This window comes from Conger conger, chromosome 5, assembly GCF_963514075.1.
Source record: "Conger conger chromosome 5, fConCon1.1, whole genome shotgun sequence".
NCBI classification, from domain to species: Eukaryota; Metazoa; Chordata; class Actinopteri; order Anguilliformes; family Congridae; genus Conger; species Conger conger.
Genome location: NC_083764.1, coordinates 14,155,437 through 14,174,588, shown reverse-complemented (window position 1 = coordinate 14,174,588; position 19,152 = coordinate 14,155,437). Strand labels below are relative to the sequence as shown.

Below are 19,152 nucleotides of genomic sequence, written 5' to 3'. Positions count from 1 at the left end.
GCCTGCGGATTGATACCATCTGAAAAACTCAATGCACAAGGGACTTGTTGTTCGCACCTGGGCGAAAACCAACACACCCTGCATCACAAGTGGATTCTATCTGGCAAGAGCGTTCGTCAAGCAACTCTCTCTGCCACCGCCTGCCCTCTCCGCTCGGACAAATAGATGATGACAATTAACGGGAGCAGGGGCCGAATCAAACTCTCGGCTGACATTAGTGTTTAGGGAAATTGTGGAGTAACTGCGTTCCTCTCAGCTCCTGGGCGGATGAACTCCTGACCTTTCTACGACATGGCTGTTACATTCTCCGATGATCATTGTAGGGGCGTCTATAGCTCTTTAATTGAAACTGCCACAATAAAGAGCCGCAGCAGCAAGCTGCAGCCGGAAGAGGTATTTCAGTGCACCCCTTTCACTGTTATCTGCAATATAATGGTCAGGTACTCTCCGGTCTGTGATACGTTTTATAATTGCGAAATTTAAGAGCTGTAGGGGGGCCCAGCGTGATGTGGTGTAGTTTTTTGAGAGCAAACTTAACCTGGTTTCCACTACCAAGACAGACCAAAAAGACAAAGCAAAACAAAAACAAAAAACCCCTTCCAAAAACCAGCATGGTAACAAGAGACCCCAATGTGAAGCTTTGATCCACACACCAGGAAAAAAAACAAGTATTGTTTAACGCTATTCTTGAAATCAAGCGTTTTCCTTCACGCCAGCTTGGTCAGATCTCACATCAGATATGATGTTTCTGACACAGTTTCGCACAGACAGACTGAATTCCCCAGTTGTTTCTCCAGTTGCTAAACAATGTAATGTTAAGGGTGACAAAATGGCCTCCCTTGCACTCCCCTGGATTGTATTTCCCAGACAGTTGAACTTAAGCAAGCAGCTGATGATGAACCCGAGTTTGTAGCACAGCGGAGTTAATTGCTTTCTGTACCGGCTATGGAGATTACGTTCCCTCGTGATGCACTGAAATCCGGACGTGTTTAGGCGTGTGTAACCATTAAACCCAATCAGGTCGGTTACAGATGGCAAAAGGCATTTGGGGGAAGAGATGAAGGTTTTATAACAAGTTCTAGACTGCGGGCAAATCAAGGCCTGCAGAGTACCGTATTAGTCGCATTAATTTCTTCTGCCTGTCATGCAGGAAATGGGTCTTTGTGCCAGGGCCTGCTTAAAGCCCGGACTACTTCCTCGATATCCAGTTTCCTTCCCCCCCATTTGCCAGAGGTAGCGCTCAGATACTGGGGGGGGGGGAGAGGAGAGAAAAACCCCCCCCCAAAAAAAAACACATAGAGAGCACTGACCCTGTGGTCTGTCCTTCATTACGCCTTTTGTTAGCAAGCATGACTGAACTCCCCCCTCCCCTGGTTCAGAGGTTATTTTTTAACAGAGGACGAGGTAAAAATGTCACCTAATTGAGCATGGCAAAATGTAGGAAACAGCTAAATTTACTCTGAAGGCTGGAAACAGGGAGGAGGGGATGACGGGGTGCAGCAAGGTTCGTTGCACACGCTCACAGGTTTGGCTACCTTGCCTCGTGTAAACTAGAGAGTGTGAAGCACGTCGCCACGACGTTGGCAAGCCCGACGCCGCTCCCTGCAGACTACCGCAGCTAAAAACAACATCCGCCCATGATTTTAAACCTTTTTAGCCAATTTAAATGGCTTCCTTGGCTTACAGTAGAGAACACTTATTTAAGGTTGTATGGTTTCTGCTTAAGGCAGTTCTCCAACAGAGTTGGGAGTCTGGATGGAAATACAAAGCGGATTTATGCGTCGCCCGCTTGCTGCTGTAAGGAAACGGTCCCTTTCAGCAGAGAATGAGATGAACGCGGTCTCATCCAGCCTGTCCTTAGCTGGTAATGGAGTAAAACAGTCCCTATGAGAATGTGGAACCCTCGAATCAGGTGCACCCGTTGCACCGATGGGGAGAACAGTCAAAATGAACTCACACCTCTGATATCTTGGTATCAGTCAGCCATTAAACTAGATGCCTTCACACTGAGTGTTCTGGTACTTCAGCTTTTACTTCTGATATATATATATATATATATATATATATATATATATATATATATATATATATATATATATATATATTTTATACATATATATATATATAAAAATAAGATAATGCTCTTACATATTTAAGAGTCTCGACAAGGCATGGAAAACTGTAAATGTTCTGACGCAACTGCATTCATGAGGAAACATTATATTCAGTAGTGAGTCTTGGGTAAAATGGGAAAATTTATATAAACATAGCCTTACATTTGCAATATTTATTCCTCTCCAGGTGCCTTCTCACATTCTATGTTGGCTTGTGAAAGCATCCATCTGTGTGGTTTGGATAATTTTCTACACTGTTAAAATGAACGAACCCAGTTTCGGTACCATAGCCATTTTTTGGGGGGTTTTTTTAAATGAAAGGAAAAAATCATAAATAACAGCGAGAGATGCACCCATTCATTGTGACAGAATGCAACACGCATTCTTTTTCCCCACCAATAACATTGTTTTCAAGGGTGGAGGTGTTGACACTACACAAGCTGCAGTGATCAATTTCACTATGTATACGGGTTCAGAGACAGGCGCCGAGATCCAAACAGAGGAGTGGGAGACGATGGAGCATGACATCTGTTTAATGTAGCAGGGACAGGTGACAAAGTGACTCAGAAGACCCAACGCTACACATTCTCCGCATATAGAATCTCAGTACAGATCTACGTCTAAAGGGCGGAACAAACACTGCAAACACAGACATACTACTCCAAGAAAGGAGGAATTTAAAATTCACTGGGTAAAACGCAACAGCAATAAAAATGAATAAAAAAGTGTTAGCCGATGTGCTTATTTAATTTAAGGCTTAATTTTGTTCTTATTTAAAACTAACTCAAGTGGGTAGAACGTGACAAAAAGCTTGTGACGTTTGTTAAAACTATATTTCAGAATGTGAGGGGAAAACATGCAAGTATAAATGAAAATCAGATGAGAGGAGCGCCTTCAGCATTGTGGTTTGCTCACCCCATAATGAAAGATGAGAATAGCTACCACCATCCATTACGAAATGTCAGTTTCCTTTTCAAATTTAAATTTGTATTCTTCCTATCATTAGATTGGCATTGGTTTCATAATGCAACCCCCTAGAGAGCTCAATTCTGTATGTTAAAATGCAATGGAATGAGATAAAAGTGCCACAAAGAATGAAATGAAAAAGCCATTTGTCTACAACCATTTTTCATTGTTTTCACGACATGCTTCAAACACGAATATAGTGGAATTCAATAGCCCCGAACACGACCAACCCTAATTTGATCTAAATTCGCTGATTTTCATCACACTCCCAGTCATGTTCAACGACAATTTAGCCGTGATGTGGTGAATCAAAACATTGCCGGTAACCAGGGCACGTTTGAGATGCTGTCAAAATAAGGGAAGAATAAGCAGCCAAAAAGGGGGAAAAGAAAAAAGGGGCATCTGTCAGTCTAAAAGGAAGTATGCTCAACAGATGAAGTGCAGCAGAATACACAGGGGAAACAATCAAATCAAACCAAGCTTCAGTGATATTAAAGATCAAATTTACACTAACCCTCAAAATAAAAAATAATCAAAGTGTTTCTAGTGGAGAACAACATCTACAGAGCTGTTTATACAGAGGCTTTGGTACTTCAAACTTTCAAATTGAGTGTGGAACCACAGAGGACTCCTTTGGTTTGGGTATTTGCACCAAAATACACAAAATGATAAATTGAAATAATTGAAAAAAATAAACTGCATACCCATGTGTGGTGGCAGTGAGGTATGTGGCGAGTGAGGAAATTAAAAAACGAGCACTTTGCAGAAAAATTATGCAACCAACAATTATGTGGTTGCAAGTCATTTTCTTAGCGAGGGAACATCATCAAATTGTTAAGAGTTATGAACGTGTGAAATTGATGTTCCCTAATAAGTCAGAACTTGTACGTGGTATTTCCACCCCAACATGGTGAAGAAAACGGGAAACCTCAGAAACTCCTGTTGAATCTCAATCTGGAAATACAGCTGATCTATTCAGAGAGCAGTGACCTCAGGAATAGATAGATCTGAGCTGATGGAAAGGAATTGCCCACAATAATGAAATGCTGTAGGCATTCAACATCCTTCTTAACCACTTTCCATTTTCAAAATCCTTTCCAAACACCATTAAGTGACTACGTGCTCCTCAGTGCAAGTTATGCATCTAGTAATCCCTTTGTTGATGTACTGGTTAATACAGATGCCTCAGCAACCCACAGTGGGCCTAATTCCAGAGCACAGGGCAGGAATGGAATGAGCACTCTCAAGGGTTAGTCGTTAAAGGCCTGTGCGCAAACGCTAGCGAGGTTATAACCGACAGCCTGCAAGTTTTGATTCATTATCACACATCTCAGAACACATATGGCGGTGAGTGACAGGCACAACATGTTCTACACGTACCTCTATTCATTCCTTTTATTTATTTTTTTAGGTTTTCCCAATTATGTTTTCTAAGAGGGGCAAGGGCTGTGATGTTTATGCAAATCCTGAAGTGACCAACTGTATCGGTGGGGGAATGAAAATGAGGGAGATTGACGCGGTGACTCAGCGAGGCAACGGGAGACACATACCGGCACACTTGGTTCTGGTGATGAGGGGGGGTCCCGGCTGCCCCGTGCCACCTTCCCCAGGCCTGGTGAGCAGGACTCGGATCTCGTATTCCGTGTCCGGGTCCAGATGCCACAGCTTGTAGTTGGGGGAGTTGACGGCGTGTGTCTCGGTCCAGCTTCCTGAGGTCATGCGATACTCCACTTCCTTTAGGATGATGGGCCCGTCTCCGAATATCGAGTTCGCGTTAAGCTGGATCAAAAGGTAGGTCGGGCCGACTCCGAGTAACTGGGGAGGGGCAATGGGACGCGGAGGTTCTGGAGGGAAAAGAAGAAAGCGTAACTTTTGAGGAGTGAAGAGGTATCTGTAAAATGCAAAAGTAAAGTATTGTAAACAAAAATATTGTTTTAAATTTCTGGTCACAAACTTTCGACACAAACTTTGGTACAAGTAAACAACTTTCCTGGTCACAGGGAGTAGAAGCAAGTGAAATTGAGAGTTATAGGGTTTAATTAATTCAGAACTGTTCCTGCAATGCCAACCCATTACACAGTTTCAGAAGAACCAGATGGTTTGTGAGTCAGTCTGGTTGCACTTGGCAAGGGCTACCCTGGCAGAATGGTTCTGCTAGAAAATGCAACTGTGTCGATAACCCATTCACCTAAGAATCACCATTTTGGCTAAATACCACAAAAGCCAACTAAAAGGAACGACACCTAATCCAGGCAGGACTTAAGTATTTATGTGGAAACTGATCCACTAAAATCCAGTAAAAACACGAATATTAGCAAGTGATGTCACATTTTGTCTAAGAAAGCAGAGTGCAAGTTCAGCATAGTTATTTACACGAGGAAGACCGGAGCGGACCATGGTGCAGAAAGGCTGGTTAAATGCAGGAACGCATCTCAGATGGAGTGTGGCTCAACTTCTCCTGCTCCAGATGGCCGCGAACCAACCGATTCCGTCACGGTTAATTAAACGGCATTGGCGACATGGAGCAATCACAGGTCCCAGCACGACTTACAGAAGGCCACCACCTCGGTAACCTGCCCAGTATTTGCCATAGCCCGACGTCTCAAATCACCAACTTGACACCGCGTATCACATCTGCTTTCAAAGGCCCAAGCACCATTCCTGGCCTGCCCGCTTTCCAGTAAATCACCTGTCTGTCATCTGCAGACTCAATCTTTCCCCTCTCCGACTCCCTTTCTCCCAGCTACCAATCGTCTATCATATAGACTGCTGGCACACTTTCAACAAGCACATCAATATTAATGCACATATATTAATATTGATGCATGCAGAAGGTATGAGTTAATCCCTCAGCTGTAGCATGGATTTAAGCATTTTGCACAAATGCAATCCTTGCATCACAACAACGATCCACAAAACCATCTTTGAGCAAAGTTTATGTGTAAATTGTGTTCAAGGGTCAATACCTTCCCTGTGGAAAATTCATGGCTTTATAGTAATGCATGCATCACACAAACACTACCTTGTTTATGGTAGTGGCAGAATCCAGTCCTGGAGGATGGCCATGTCTGCTGGTTTTTATTGTTCCAGCACAGGGGTGATTAGCTTCCTTAGCCAAGTTGGTCATTGGCTAAGGAAAGCACATACCTTGGTCTCAAGGTTTTAATTGGCCAATGATTGAAGAGAAACCACAGATTCGTGCAGACACCAAGGCCTCGAGTTTGACACCCCTGGTTTATGTCAATAGCGATTATAATTTCTAACTGCACAAAGTCATGTTCCTTCACTGCTTAGCACTTAAGGGCAAAGAAAAAAAAAAAAAAACAGTTATAATACAAATTGGTATTTGCCTAAATTGTGCATGAATTTTAAACAGCAGCTAAATTAGGAAGTAATTGTTTTGCAATATTATTAATATACTGGCAAACACAATACTGCTAATGGATTAGTGTGGCGGACACCAAGTCCCAGAAGTGGTCTAGATGAAGCATATCATCTCCAATGCTAAGAACACACCCCAGCAGGGTTCCCATTACTTTCAATTATTGCTCCTCTTTCCTAATTTTCCAACTCAATCCATCTCCGTTCTCATTAGCTTTTCATGGCATGCATAGCAGAGAAATTGTTTGAAAATTGCATTGCTAGATCAGATTTATTTCAGCTAATTAAATAGACATGATAAATAGAAAAACTGATGCACTACACCAGTGCTATAATTTTATGATTATATTTATCTTTTTTATAATTTTAAAAGCACACACACATTATGCATGCTAAGGGTAAATAGGTTTGTTTTTTTAAGTAAGCCTTCATGAATAGAATTTGTCAGGAATTGAGAAATGATTGCCCGCACATGGATGTACACAGATGTCCTAGTGAAGTCCAGGTTCAGACATCTTATGGTTACATAACAAAATGATGGAAAGGCTGGACTCAAATGAAAAGCTTGCAATAGCAACTGAAGGTGGGTGACATTTTAAAAATAATATATAATCAAGCCCAGAATTATTGGCACCCTTGATAACTATGCACAAAAATATATGTAAAATATTTATTTTTTATTTTTTTCAGCATGCATAAATTAGTATGCTTTGTTAATGATTAAGTGGAATCAACCAAAGACTTAAAGTTTTCAAATGATAAAAAATACACCAAAAAACTGCTTTCACAATTATTGGCACCCCTGGTTCAATACTTTGTGCAAACATCCCTGGCAAAGATGGCAGCCATAAGTCTTTTTAAATAATTTATGATAAGCTTTGGAGTGATTTGGAGGGACTCCTGACCATTCCACCAAGCAGAACTTTTCAAGATCTTCAAAGTAGGTTTGGGCTTATGGACTACCCTCTTCAGTTCAGACCACAGGTTTCCAATGAGATTTAAGTTGGGAGACTGAGAGGGCCATTACAGAACATGGATGTTGTTTTCGGATAACCATTTCTGTGTGGGTTTTGATGTATGTCCAGAGTCATTGTCCTGCTGGAAAATGACCAAGCCTCAGTTTCCTAGCAGGGCAACCAGATATTCCACCAAAATGATGTTTCTTTGACATGGACCACCGGGAGCAAAACATCCCCAACACATCAATGGCCCACCACCATATCTGACAGTAGGCATGAGGTGCTCCTTCCTCTTTTTCCGCCAAACATGTTGATGGTGTGTATGGCCAAAAAGTTACATTTTGGTCTCATCTGACTATAGCACTCACTTCCAGTAATAATTCTAAAGACATTTGAATTCAACCAAGAAATAACACCGAGCCACTTAATGGTTAAGAGGATGATTCCTACTTTGATTCACATTGCGTGCAGTCAGTTGAAAATTAATCAGCAGTGCCAGTTAACCTAACGCATTTCACACAAAGATTCCACAACACCCATAATAGCCCTACACGTACATTATTACACACAGTATACTGAAACATCTCTGACCACAGTATCTGCTAAAGTTCTTTATAACAAGCCCCTCTGGTATTCATTGGCAGCCATTTTCCTTTCTTTAGAAGGGATAGGATTTATTTTTCTCCAACCTGAACTTGAAATAGTTGAATGGTGGTACCCCTTGCTTTGGATATGTTGTCAAGATGGTGCAGCCTCAAAAAAACCTGAAATCCATCTAAATGAGCAATGCTCTGAAGTTCTCTTAGCATGAGGCAGTCTTGCAATAATAGACCTACAAATATATTTCATAGCTGGCAAAAAAAGATAAATTCATTAGGTTTTAGAAATTATTATATGCTCAGGGTATTAATGTGAATCTCCAGACTTCCACCTAAGACACCCTCTACTGAATAAACTAATGAGTGTTCATCCGATCTGACCTGGAGCTCTCAGAGACAATCGGCACCAACCAAGTGTTTCACACAATGTAAAATTATGTGATCTCATCCAAGGACAGCAAAAGTAAAATGGCAGTGAAATTATTTTACCACCGTGCCAAGGCAAAACCAGTTCAGCAGCCTCATTTAATTTACCAAATATGTGTCCTGTGAATGGATCAGATAATAAGTATTTATACAGCCTCTCCATGCTACAAAGACTGATAAAATGTTTACTTGATTAAAAACTAAATTTATAAGATCTAGTCCCATCCCTCCCAGTGGAAGTATGACTGGAAAATTGGTCACCACAGCTTAAAAATCAAGATATTGTGATTCTTTCACTCTCTAATAAGGCATTCTGCCTACCTACACAATCTATTTCTGACGATATAGAGGGGCTTTAGTCAAGCAAATCCATTGAGTTTGGTTCATAGTCAATAGTGTGCGGATACAGAAGAATCCATTGGGATGCCTACACCCGATACTTCCATTGCAAATTGATTTACATTACATTTACATTTAAACGATAAGCTGTTAAACAACTGAAAAAGCCAAATGCTATACCAAGTTTTCTGGATTAGCCTGTTGTGAAAACAAAACTCTCTCCACAGATAAATGCTTGAATAAGCTAGCTTGCTTTTTCTCAAAAAGCCAACAAGAGGAGAATCAATCATATTTAAAGTGTTTTGGGCATGTTTATGCAAACAAATGAGGGACGAATCAATTTGGATTATTAAAATTTGTGGGGGCCTCATAACAAAGAATACTTTTCTTGGAAAATTGAGCCAATTAAGCTGGCGAGAAGAAAATAATTTAGATTCAGGATGCAATTGCCTATTTATTTTGCACTTGCACCTGAAGGTGTTGGTCATTCATCACGTTTCATTATAACAGTGCGACAAGCACAGATGCACAGTAGCGAAGATAAAGCTAGTGTTACAAACTGCTGACAAAATGAGCTCAAAACGAGGTTTCCCCAACAACGTGGCAAATTTCCTCGCAATTAATGCAGAAAAAACCCCCAAAAAAAACCTGTGCCAACTTTTCTTCCCCATCGAGTCGATCTGCCATAGCAGTGAAGAGCTGGCTCTGCTATTTAGCATCACTTAATAAGGACATTGGGGGGGGGGGGGGGGGAAGGTAATGTCGGTCGGGGCCTAGCGCAGGTAGATAGCACGCGACGGCGGCACGGCCGTGGATGAATCTTTCATCATCTGGTATTATTGCTTCTTCCAAGTAGCCCATCCATCACAGCCGACGACAGGCGCGAGTGATAGCGCCGAGCCCTCGCATTACTGCTCCTTGAACCTCGTCTCATCCATCTCCCGTACACCTCGCCGGGCCCTGCCTGCCGAACATCCGCCGCGGCTACCCGACCCGCCCTGCACGCAACCCCGGGAGCAGTCCTAATTGTAATTGATTTTCATTTATAGCCGATGCAGTCTTTACCGACGCGTTCAAAGGGAGCAGCTTTATGAAAAAAAAGGAGGGAAGCGCGGTGAAATGGGGGGGGGGGGGGGGGGGGGGGAGGGGTGTCGGGGGGGGGAGCGACGCGGCAACTTCATTTCTTCCGGAAATTTCCGAGCCCCGCTGTACCTTTTTGAAGTTAATGACAATCTCTGAGGCAGGAAATGACAGCGACAGGGCCGGCCTTGGAACAACAAAGCCTACACAGCAATACACAGCTGACTGATGGCATTAGAGGACTGCAAGGAGTGACGCTCCCCCACCATATCTGTCTCCCCCGGTGTATTCCCCGCAGACAGCCGTCGTCTCTGTTGCCCATTTAGTCCACAGTATACAAGGTGACGATGATTTCATTCTCTGGAACTTATTATTATTTTTATTTTTAGTACACAATCTGCACAGGTACCATTTTTAGTTCATTCCAGGCGAAATTATTATATACTTTAAAAGTCCCATAAATCAAAATGATCAAAATCCCCGAAGTGGCACAATGGAACCAAGCTTCCACTGATTTTCAAATATAATTTTTCTTTCTGACATTTTGCATTTTTCCCTCCAAAACGGGTGAATTTTAAATGCATCCTTCCACATCATTACCAGGCATCAACTAGTCCAGCCTCATCAGAGTTTAACAATCTCTTTGAGCACAGGGATGTCAACCGGGGAGCTTTCTTCAGTGGTGGAGGAGCTGGCAGGTAAGGAGTTTTAATCTACTTTTAAGCAAATATTTTCAAACCCGCTTGGGGGCTGACAGTTGTCTCCAGCACCCATCAGGCAGACGAGTTTGTTTACAGCAAGGCTGGCATATTGGCCCCCGCACTCACAAGCACACCGGGGAAGACGACTACACACACTCTACAGTCATTAGAGCTAGAGTAGTAGAGGGTAATGAACAGGAACACACACACACACACACACACACACACACACACACACACACACACACACACACACACACACACACACACACACACACACACACACACACACACACACACACACACACACACACCATGCATGCACGCAGATGCTCACACAAGCATCTTTCCTCCTGTTGGAGTGTATAAAAATGCCTAATCCCTGTCCCCTGCACAACCCCAATGACTGCTTGACAAAGTTTTATGAGCTGGACAGCCAACTAACGTCATTTTCTTTGGCCGACCTAAATATATTAACAGCCTCCATAATAATATAGGTCAACTCTCCCCTTTAGTTAAATTTAATGCTTTTTTACTCTGAACTCAGATATGACAGGCAGGTAAACACAACGGGAGCTTCTTCCAACTGAGAACGATAGCCAAACTCAAATCATTTCTCCCTTTCAAAGATCTAGAAAAAATGATTCATGCTCTTATCAGTTCTCGTTTAGATTATTGCAATTCCCTCTATGCCAGCATCAATCAGTCACTCTTGTCACATTTACAGCTTGTTCAAAATGTCACTGCTAGACTTACTGGCACTAAGCAATGCTGCCCGATCGCCCATATTTTAACATCCCGGCACTGGCTTCCAGTCCATTTCAGAATCCAATTTAAGGTTTTACTTCCTGTTTTTAAAGGGCTGTTTCCCTCACATTACTGATCTTCTCTGCCTTTACTCGACTCCTAGATCACTGAGGTCCTCCAATCAGCTACTCCTTGCTGTTCGGCAGTTCTGGTTAAGGCTAAAGGGTGACCGTCCTTTTTCAGTATTTGAAAGTTTGAGGCTGTGGAACAGCTAAGCACTGAACATCAAGTCTACACTTTACATCTTTCTTTTTAAATATAAAATCAAAACACACCTCTTTGCCCTAGCATTTTCAAATGTATTGCGTTTTAAAATGTTTATGTTTGTCCTGTGTGCTCATGTTTGCATATACCGTATGTATATATATATTTCATATGAATATATTTTGCACAGCAAATTGGTGTCGTTGTCGTTTTAAATACACTTACTAAATAAAGTTTACTTAGAGATAAAAGTACTGGATAATGGTAGTGTGGGTTGGTAATCAGAATCCAAGTGACTCATTAAATATTCACTTACAAACTGAATGAGCAAATAACTACTATTTTCAGGAGTTTTAAAAAATCTATTCATAAAATCAAAGTTCAATGAGGCTGCGCATGTTTGTTTTGGAGTCTGTTCTAAGAGTAGGCCTGTCAATAAGCCTTAGCTTCCAGGAGCAATGGCAGCGATGCCATTACTCAAAACTCTCAGGATGCCGCGCTAACCTTATGACAAAGTGAATTGTGCTTCCGTTGTGTTTTCCAGCCACCGCCGGGGGACATGTAGATCAATACTCCTTCGGTGAAAGAATTTGCAGCTGAAATTTTCATTTGTTATAAAGAGGACCAAAACAGCTGCGAGCATCCCCTGTCACTTCCCGTTTGCCAGAAAAGCCACTAATAAACTGTTATCCTTAGGTCATGAACGACAACGGGCAACTCCATGCCAACTCTCATTAAAGACACCCCGTATCAATGGCCTCAAAATTTCCTTTAAAATTACCGTCTTTTGTATCCTTGTAGCAGGATGTCAGATTTCAAGCTCCAGTGAGATATCGGACCTGTCACTGCAGTTAATATTCAACTTAGTTCTAACACCAGGGTTTCTCAGGCCCTCCGGCCTATGCAAACAATAATATTTGCTTTGCAGCCATTCAGATAAACAAGAAACTGCCTGACTTCATCTGGTTGGAGGACAGAGAGGGAAACTGAGATGGTGCAGATGAATTTCAAATCTGGCAGAAGAAACTTCTTGCATTCTCATACTGCCTTGTTTGTTTATCACTTACACCAATGTTCCCTATACGTTACAACGTGAAACACTTTGTTTCTCCCTTTGGTAATGCTAGATTTGCATATCTCATGAATCATATTTATCCACCACACATTGTATTTCATTTAATAGATGCATAGACCTACAGTACATCTTAGACTTGTAGTTGTAATGTAAATTATGAATGTATAATACTGTGTATACAGTTACACCAAATACTGCAGGGTAATTACACATGTAAGGCACAGTTAAATAGTTATGTAAATACTCTACACTCAGTGAGCATTTTATTAGGTATTTATTAGACTTATCTTTTAGACTTATGAATGTTTTTTGTTTTTCTCTGAAAACTCAACCGACTGTTGTGCGTGAAAACCCTGGAGATCAGCCGTTTCAGAGATACTCAAACCACCCTGTCTGGCTCCAACAATCATTCCACGGTCAAAGTCACTTAGATCACATTTCCTCACTATTCTGACATTTGGTCTGAAAAAACAGCTGAACCTCTTGGCCATGTCTGCATGCTTTTATGCATTTTGTTGCTGCCACATGATGGGCTGATTAAATATTCACATTAACAAGCTGGTGTACAGGTCTACCTAATGAAGGGTTCAGTGAGTGTATATCTAACTATTTTATAATTAGTTGAAAATACTGTCTAAATCATGAATTCTATATCTATATACATCTTGGTAAATACACAAGCTGTATATTTAAGTTGCTTAAATAAACATATCTTCACCATCATCATCATTAGCATTATAAATCACATTACTCTTGTATGCTAATCGAGCTAAATGTTCTGCTGTCATATTAGAAATTAATTAAAATGAAGAAAACACATTGTCCCCTTGGTTGTCCTCATTTACAGAAGAGATGAGCTTGCATTCCTTCCATTAAAGAGGCACGAGACACGACACTCTGCTGCCACCCAATGCTAAAGACGGCTAACAGAATATGTTTGGATATGACAAGGCCAGTACTCAGGTGCATCTTTTTTTTGGGGGGAAAAAGCATAGGGTTACCTCTGACTATGAGCCCGGCAAAGTTTGAAACTCCAGAGCCTCTCTCCGATTGGGTCACACAGCGATACAGGTCCTGGTCCAGGTTGGTCACTTCCTTCAGTTTGAATGTGGCAGCGAACCTCCTGTGGTTGATGTTCTTCGTCTGTGCTACGGGTATATCTTCCCCATTGCGTTTCTGTGACACATATAATCAAGGAGCACATTATGAACCAAACAATGCTGAACCATTTAAACAGCAGTACATATAACCAAAATAAAAGATTCAAAGAATTTGCCAGTTCCAGTTTACAAAAATATTATCAATACTGTATAAGAGAGCGGTTAGAAATTTCAACAGTGAAAAACATTAAGGCTGTGTTTTGGTAGCAGGTGGTTTTGAGCCTGTTTGAAGGTGTCTTTTTAATTCGGCAGTGGAACAGTATCAGACAAGCTTTTGGCAGCCGCAGTGTATCGTTTGCATTTTCACCTTCTTGCCTGTTGTTACAGGAAAGGTCATGACCCCTGCTGTGCTTCTCCACCCACCCAGCCGTCCTTCCCCACCCTTTCACTGCCTTATTGGCATATCAGGAGCGTGGAAGTCCTGATAAAGCCAATCTCCGTGTTGTGTACACAGGCTGTTCTCGCATACCATTACGAGATGGCAAAGATAAATGGGTGAACTTTATGAAAAATAAGAAGATAAATGGAATAAACTACGGGCGAATTGATTCCTCCTCAGTTTAAACCCAGGGCCAAATAATGAGGTCATTCAGAGGTCAACCTTAATAGTGTTTGGCTGATAGGGAAACAAAGGTCCAAATGTAATGGGTTATAATAGCAAAATTTTCATAAACTTGTGAGGAACACTAGAGAGTGATGCATGTCAGATTTTCAGCAGTAATTGGTTGTGCTTGAAGTGAGGCCCCCTCTTGACAGCAAAACATTGAGATTCTGCAATACATCTTCACCATCATCACCATTAGCATTATCAACCACATTACTATTGCTGCTATTGTGAATATTGTTATTATTATTAGTACTACTACTACAGCATTACTATCGCTGCTATTGTAATTATTGTTATTATTATTAGTACTACTACATGGCATATTATAGTCTTATAACAAATAACACATGACCTGCAACGCATGTCCAAGCATATGTATGCAAAGGGGAAACGCACAGCTTGTATTAGAGCTGATAAAGACACAATCAGAGACGGACCGCTCCATGTCTCCGTCTGCTTTTTGAGAAGACTCGGTCTGGCGCTCGTTCCCCTGCTGCCTTCCTGATCCATCACGGCCTGACCCCGTCCTTTAACGAGGCCCGGCCGCCCCACGCGTCCCGCCCTTCCCCGCTGCTCACCTGCAGCCACAGCTTGTTATTCACAGCTTCCCTCCCCGTGGCGATGCACTGGAAGGTGGCGTTCTGCCCAGCGTTGACTTCCACGTCTCCCAGCCGCAGGAAGTGAGGCGATTTATCTGCGGGGAGGAACACAATTACACTTCTCGTAAATTTTATGCGCGGGACGGGATCAATGCAGCCCTGTAGTTTCGCCGCTGTTCCTGGTGTCAACCGCCAATTCCTGCTGACTGTTCTTCGGCTCATTTGTCTGATAAAAGTTGCAACAACACCTACGCCAGACAAGGAAACCTCGGTTGGCAGACACTGGAGATGTGCACCAGGTTATGTGGAGGGCTCGGATGAATGGACACCTCAGGCCTGAATGCCACTATGTGTAAAAGAAAACTGCAACGCCATTTTGTGAGACCAGGTTATGCAGGATGACAGGGGGGGAAAATCCCCAGAAAATGGAATTTAACAGGTAGCTTTCTAATTTAAATGAAAACCATCAAACAGTCTGAAAATATCAGGCCAGAAAAACTAAATGGACATCTCCAGAATATATTCTGTAATGAAAGAAAACACAACCTGTGTCAATAATGTGACATTGTCATACTGAGTGTGAAAACTATCTTGAAGAAAGCATGTTAACAAGCCATTTTGGTTATCTCAATTTACAATGATTTGGCTGAGATCTAACAGATGTGTGTTGGAATCGGGCCAGATGTGTGCACAAAAGTATAACAAAAAGCTGTGGAGGGTTCAACCAAATTAGAATACAGACTTTCTCTGCAGAAAAGCGAGTTAAACCCAAGTTAACATCTTGATTAATTTGACTTCAAGCTACAGCCACAGCTGTCATTGTTACTGGCAATTCAAACAAAATCCACGTCCATGACAGCTAAATGTTTGGTTACATTCGTTTTACAGTTGCCCTGTTCTTAATTTACATATGGGAGACACCAAGTTTTCATTCGAAAGCAAGAAATATTTTCATTTGAAAATGCACCATTTAACTTCAATTATCCCTTTCATATTGACTTTGAGGAAAGGCTCTGCCTGTAGATGTTTTCCTTTAATTAGTGTTTTTGACTGAATGTGTATTTAATTATATTCTTTAATCCTGCAGCTAATACAACCCCTCACCCAAGCACAAATGAGCTTGTATACTCCAGTGGAAAAACTGATTATGCGCATTTTATGCACCTGCATATGCATGATAATAGAAACTGAAATTGTGTTACCCAACTCAGATACAATGAAATTGCAATGGAAGGGGGAAATGAAAAAAAAAAAAGAAAAAACATGTATGGATAATTTAAGTATGATCATCAGCTAGGGCAAAAAAAAAAAAAAAAAAAAAAAAATCAAGACGTGATACAACATGACAATTACTCGAATAAACATTCAAATCAGCCCTGGGCTGGTTTGGCACCCTGAGAGTGTGCTGCCAAGACAACAACACAATTAATGAGATAGGTCATGGAGAGAGGTGCTGAGGTGCAGATGCATTTCACTGAGAGCTGATGGGTCTTGGGACTGGGAACTCTCGTACTGAAGAGGCAACGGGCCCCAGAGACGGTAATAGATGAGGTTTGAGACGGGGTTGATAATCCAGGCCCAATGAAAAAGGCAGAGATGTCAGAGGATCTTAAATCAAAAAAGCACAATCATTTGAACCTTAGAATGAGCCAGGAGCCCCACTGTGTTTGTCTAGCCATACACAGGGAGACTCTGTATTTTCCTGCAAACACCCCACTCAGTAAACACACAATTTCACCGGCATTAGGCGAGACCCTCAGCTATTGACGAGATGCCACGTTTTTTTTTTTTTTTTTTTAATCCAACTATGACATTCAGGATTTTCACTATTGGCATTCTGCTCTCCGAAACACTCCGTGTTCAGTTACTTCATTATTAGAGGATAAAATGAATGTAAGATTCGAGCGGAGGGGAATAATTACTATTGTTAAACCCGATAAGAATTACCCTTCGGAGTGAATGCATTTGTAGATTAGCTCGTAATTATCCAGAGATGTGTCGGTTCCAGAACACACCCACTTTTACCAGCCCCACCGAGGGTAGCATTGCGGGGTATCTCCCCTGGCATTTCCCTCCATACGAGCGTCATTATAGATGAACGCCACCAACATGGAGGCGAGAACACGGCTCGACGGAGGCGAGTCCCACCAGTCGTCAATGCGCACGAGATCCCTTAACCAGAGATATCTCCTCGCCCTTTATAATTAACTGTCATAACTAATCATGACATTCAGTGCCATAAAGCTTTATTACGTTGTTGAAAAGGATTACAGTCCTAGTTAAGAGCCCTCTTCACAGTGGTTGAAATCCCTACTCCCCTGTGGGTTACCTCTGTTAATTGGAATATCTTTTCCTCATTTCAGCTAATCCACTTCGATTCCTTGGCATTTGCGGTTGTCCTCAAAAAATATTAATGTTTACAGTTAATATGCATTCATTTTAGTTGTGCAATGTGGGAAAACGCACGCATATTTTGTTAGTAGATATTCCCATGAAAGCTCATTATTAATGGCAAATAAACAATTTTGAAGTATTTATTAGGCCCTGTGTGTACACTGAGACTACTTTATTAGTCTAAGTAAATACACTACTCAAAACAGGATCATTTCCTATGTACATGGATTGATATTCACAACTGAGAAACATGACTCAACATTCATTTGTAGTATGATGTATATAATGAAAATGTCCAATTTTATTATTATTATTATGAAATATAATTTCGTATGAAACAGTTGCCCCCAACCTCTAGCTAATCCCCATAACTCAGAAATGGCTGTTACACAAGACATTATGTAGGCACTGAACAGATTTGTTGTTTACACAGTTGTATTATATTTTATCCATTTAAAAATGTAAATACGAACATACAAACACATTGCTATATGTAATCCTAGTGCTTGAAATCTATTTTAAACAATGGTACATAATGAAAACAAGGATGAAATATGAATGAACCTTTTTTTAACCAAAATCAAATATGCCACGACACAGTGAAAATAAAAGATAACTGAAAGTCAATTTGACCTGATAAGACATTCGCTTAGTAGAAAGGTTTACATAGCAAGATGCCACTTAACTTATTAGAATAGTGAACAAAAAGTGGTATGAACACCACCAAAAAAAAAAAAAAGACACTTGGAGAGTTTACAACCATGTTTATAACTGGTTAAGGTAAAACAAATTAATGAATTAATGTTTACAATTATCACCATTTAATGAATAATATCCCATGGCGTTACTAATTATTTTTCTACAAGCTTGTATCATCTTCCACACTTGGGAGCGGTCTTCGGAAATTAAAATAATGAGAGCAAAAACATAACTCATTGCGGTTCTCCGCAGAAAACATCAAAAGCTTGAATTATTCATAGATTAAGCTTGATCATTTTTTTCAGGCACACATTTTCCAAGATAAAGGTTAAGTGCCTGCTTATGCTGAAGTGGGTGAGCATTAGCTATTACGTGGCACTGACATTACTGACCGAGTACCAGAATCCCAGATTATTCACTTATCTGCCAATCTACCATCACCTCTACTCATCCATCTGTCCATCCATCTATATCTATCCAGCAATACAGTACATCTGTTGCTCTATCCACCTTTCCACCTATCCCTGTATCTAGTATCTGTCCACTCTATCTACTGTGCATTCTAGCCAGCTGTCTACTTATCAGTCTATCCATTCGACCGTGTTGATTCCCGTGTGGTCTTCTACTGCAGACACTGGCACTTTCCTCAAACTGCACTCTCACCTTCTAAACATGTGACCAGTTTGTGCAACATTGTCCTGACGTTGTCAAGAGGGCGATCTAGCGGGAAGAAGCTAAGCTTGGAATGAATGTGACTGATTTTTTTTGTACACCACGTTGAGTGCCTTCATGGATTGCAAGCTATTGGCCATTTCCACAGTAATTCTGCCTCAGATACATGCTGAGAAATTCTATGCAAAATGCTTCCTCAAAACATAAATATTTTACAAAAGAAATAACACACTTATCTGAGTCGCACACAAATTGCACACTGATATGGTATTGCCTACAACATCGCATAGCTCCAATTACCTTCGCTTCCAGTGACATTGTTTTATCTAAAAATCTGAATCCTACAACACTCCATGTGAGCTAGATTACC

The 19,152-nt window shown here is 41.2% G+C and overlaps 1 protein-coding gene across 1 annotated transcript in view; it reads right to left on the bottom strand.

Annotated features, from left to right (window-relative positions):
* The window catches only part of ptprk (protein tyrosine phosphatase receptor type K), a 133,258-nt gene that overhangs the window by 57,300 nt on the left and 56,806 nt on the right, over positions 1 to 19,152 (bottom strand). Inside the window, 3 exon segments of the mRNA XM_061244050.1 lie at positions 4,631 to 4,924; positions 13,653 to 13,827; positions 14,997 to 15,112. Of these exon segments, the coding sequence (XP_061100034.1) occupies positions 4,631 to 4,924; positions 13,653 to 13,827; positions 14,997 to 15,112 (585 nt within the window).